The sequence below is a fragment of the Protopterus annectens genome, chromosome 5.part0 (assembly GCF_019279795.1).
Source record: "Protopterus annectens isolate FY-2018-M chromosome 5.part0, PAN1.0, whole genome shotgun sequence".
NCBI lineage: Eukaryota > Metazoa > Chordata > Ceratodontiformes > Protopteridae > Protopterus > Protopterus annectens.
The window spans coordinates 661,516,197-661,519,723 of NC_056735.1; the positions used below are offsets into that span (position 1 = coordinate 661,516,197).

The 3,527-nt window shown below is 35.0% G+C and overlaps 1 protein-coding gene across 2 annotated transcripts in view; it reads left to right on the forward strand.

Annotated features, from left to right (window-relative positions):
• TAGLN3 (transgelin 3) overlaps window positions 1-2,456 on the forward strand; it is a 389,325-nt gene extending 386,869 nt beyond the window's left edge. For both annotated transcript variants that reach the window (XM_044072509.1, XM_044072508.1), the window contains exon 5: window positions 1,131-2,456. In XM_044072509.1, coding sequence (XP_043928444.1) covers window positions 1,131-1,272 — 142 coding nt within the window. In that variant the 3' untranslated portion in view covers window positions 1,273-2,456. The remainder of the gene's footprint in view (window positions 1-1,130) is intronic.
• The last annotated feature ends 1,071 nt before the right edge of the window (window positions 2,457-3,527 follow it).

A 3,527-nucleotide genomic window follows, 5' to 3' on the forward strand; every position in this document is an offset into this window, starting at 1 on the left:
TGGTAGCCAGACTGTACTGCATGATATGTTATTAATACCAGCCTGACATTATACAGGGGGGATGGATTACTGTTAACGTCTTGTGCCCATGTTGTGACGGGTCCTGGTTATGGGACTTGCAATAGTTGGTATTGTATTGCAGGGCAGATCTGTTTGGCTGTAGGGGAGGGGGTGACATCAATACATAGAAGACATATTTACCTTGGATCCCCTCACCCCCATTAATGGTGCCTGTGGTCATATCTGTACTTATGTTCTCTTTTATATCCATAGAAATATATATATATATATATATATATATATATATATATATATATATATATATATATGGATCTAGGACTGTTGAACGAAAGTTCAATAGTCTGAATCCACAATCACTGAACATACTTTAACAAAAGCTCTTTCACCAAAAAAGCGTTTTCGTTAAAGTGTGTTAAAAAAAAATACATTACATTTACATTTTTCCAGGGGGGCAAGCCCCCCACACCCCCCCTACTTTAATATTCTCATTCCGAGGTCGCACTACAGTGGGGAAAAGGGAATTTTCCCTTATCCCTACTGTAGTGCGTTCTCCACAACAGGCATACTTACGCAGCAAAGCTACTTCTTTGGTGAAAAGCACTTTCATTCATGTATGCCTGGCCGAATCTGTTTTGGTGATGTTGTCGTTCGGTGATCCATACGGATTCCATATATATATATATATATATATATATATATATATATAGACATATAATATATATGTATATATATATATATATATATATATATATATATATATATATATATATATATATATATATATAAACAGGAACTTTGATTATTTCTTAGCAACATTTTCTTAGTATTTCTGAATTTTTACTTAAGCATTTTTTTGGTGGGAAGACTACTGTTAAAGTCAGCATGGCTCATTACTACAGCATATTCAGTTCTAACCTCAGAGTTAATAGCATCATCCATGGGAATATTGCTTAACTGTTTATTTTCTTGTCTAGCAGAAAATAATTAAAGCATGAGGTATTCTCTAAGGCAAAGAACTCTTCATTGTAGTTGAATATGTTTTTTGCTTGGTTTTGCATAAGCTACTGTTCTGTGCTTTCCACTATCTTATGTTTATCATTTTCTGACAGAAAAGCACAAGCTCACCGACGTGAATTTTCAGAAGATCAACTTCGACAGAGCCAAACTGTGATCAGCCTTCAGATGGGAAGTAACAAAGGGGCTTCACAAGCAGGAATGACAGGCTATGGAATGCACAGGCAGATTATGTAATTCTCTGTGCTTAAACATAATTCATCAAACAAGATTTCAAAGACTGTAAAATGAAAATGAAAAAACAGTACAAGTACTTTAATATTATAAATCAGGTATTATGATTACTCACCCAATGAGCCATATGGATTGAACTACTGCCAACATACCCAGGGCTAAATGCATTTTTATGAATTATGAAAATTAGTTTGTCATAGCATACTTTGTAAATTTATTTCTATATTTATTTATCCATTTTAGAAATGGAACAGTTTGTTGTGATTATGTAAGTTATTTATTAATGGCTAATTTGGCCACCTACCTTCCTGCCATTTAGAAATAAAAAAAAATTAATTAACAACATGCAATTAATGTTGTATTTTTGTCTGTTTTGGTCATTTAGAGAGGCTTACCTTCATGTGGCTCTTTCAAATACAAACACACACACACACACACACACACACACACACACACACACACACACACACGCGCACATGTGTATTCAGAAATTACATGTCTGAGATAATGGCTGAGCCATCACTGTTTAAAGTTTGTGCACCTTGACCCCTTAGGCCTGTCAAAACCAAGAAAAGTGGTAATTGAAAAAAAAAACGAAAAAAAAAACACCAAAGTGTTATGGTTAAAGACAGGCCAGTGTGTGTGTGTGTTAATGAGATTCTAAACATGGTGTCAGTAGAACTATGTGGCAAGATTTTGTGAGACTACCCTACAGCCAGAGTAAAGTACCAACAGCTGCTATAAGCATTGACCATGCACAAGTGTCTATGTTAGTCAACAAGAGGCTATGTGCACACACAGTAAAGCTGCATTGTTGATGTATTGTTGTAAATGAAGGCAATAGATATGCAGAGAAATATCCAATGTAAGGTAATAAGTCACATATGCCCTAGTGTGGAATGCCAAAGTGGTAGTAGGACAACAGAAACAGACAGTAGACTGAAAATGGAGCTGCTGGTCAAAGCAGGGGTGCAGAATACAATGGAGGAAGGGATATGAAATACTCACATATATCAGTGTGAATTTCTTGAACTTACAATATGTAAAATTCAGACATGAAAGGTGGGATACAGTAAAGTAACATGATGTACCAACCCACAATAGCCTTAACAACATCTGAGTTTGATCAATGTACCTGTACTATAACGTAAGTATCATGAAAAAAATAAAAATATGAAACCATGGGATATTTGACTCATCAGCTTTGTCGACTTTCATTATATCCTGCACTTCTCTAACAAGGTTAGTCATAACAGGAGTCACACTAAGGGTACCAATAAGCACACACTTAAAAATAAACAGAGGAGGTTGTCAGAATACAAATGATGAAGCCTGATCCTGGAAGACAAAAGTGCTTAATTCTTATTATTTTTTTATATTTTAGTGTCCTGTTTTAATGTGAGTTTGCACTTTTCACTTCCCTTTCCATTGTGGTATGCCAAGAAAACACATTTCAGCTGATTGCTACACATTTACAGACTGAAAGCAGAAAAAAGTATATAGCAAGGGATTTGAACACATGATTTCGTTAAGTGGTACTCTCCTAGACTGTCCATTAACATTAACTTCCATTAACAAGGTAAGCCACAGAAGAACTCACATTAAAAGTGTCAGGAAAGCACATATGAGATGATTATTGCACATTTACATACTGAAAGCTCTCTTAATAGCAGTGCATAATCAGTACTGTCATCGACCTATTTCTGTACACACACACACACACACACACACACACACACACACACACACACACACACACATATCTATCTCTATCTATATATCTATGTATCTATATATGGATTGGTAATTGTTCATCAATGTGCAGAAACATCAACCCTAACTTTGTTGACCTCACATGGTCAAAACACTAAAATATCAATTCACAAAGGTTCAAAATAAAACACTCAACCAGTATTTTTGCAAGGGGGCAATGCCCTCTACACCACTCATGTGTGGGGCTGCACCTCCAAACCTCCTGTTAATTATTTATACCAACTCTGAGATCGCACTACAGTGAGGAAAATGCACTGCATTGTGATCACAGGGTGAAAAAAACAGTACTTTTTGATCAGCTGATTTTTTCAATCAACTATATTGACTTTCTCACTTTTGATGAAATACAAGGCTCTGCACCTATGTGTGTATATATATATATATATATATATATATATATATATATATATATATATATATATACACCAACAAATAAGGAAAAACAGTTGTACAGGAATGATAACAGCATATAATGGGCTCAAATA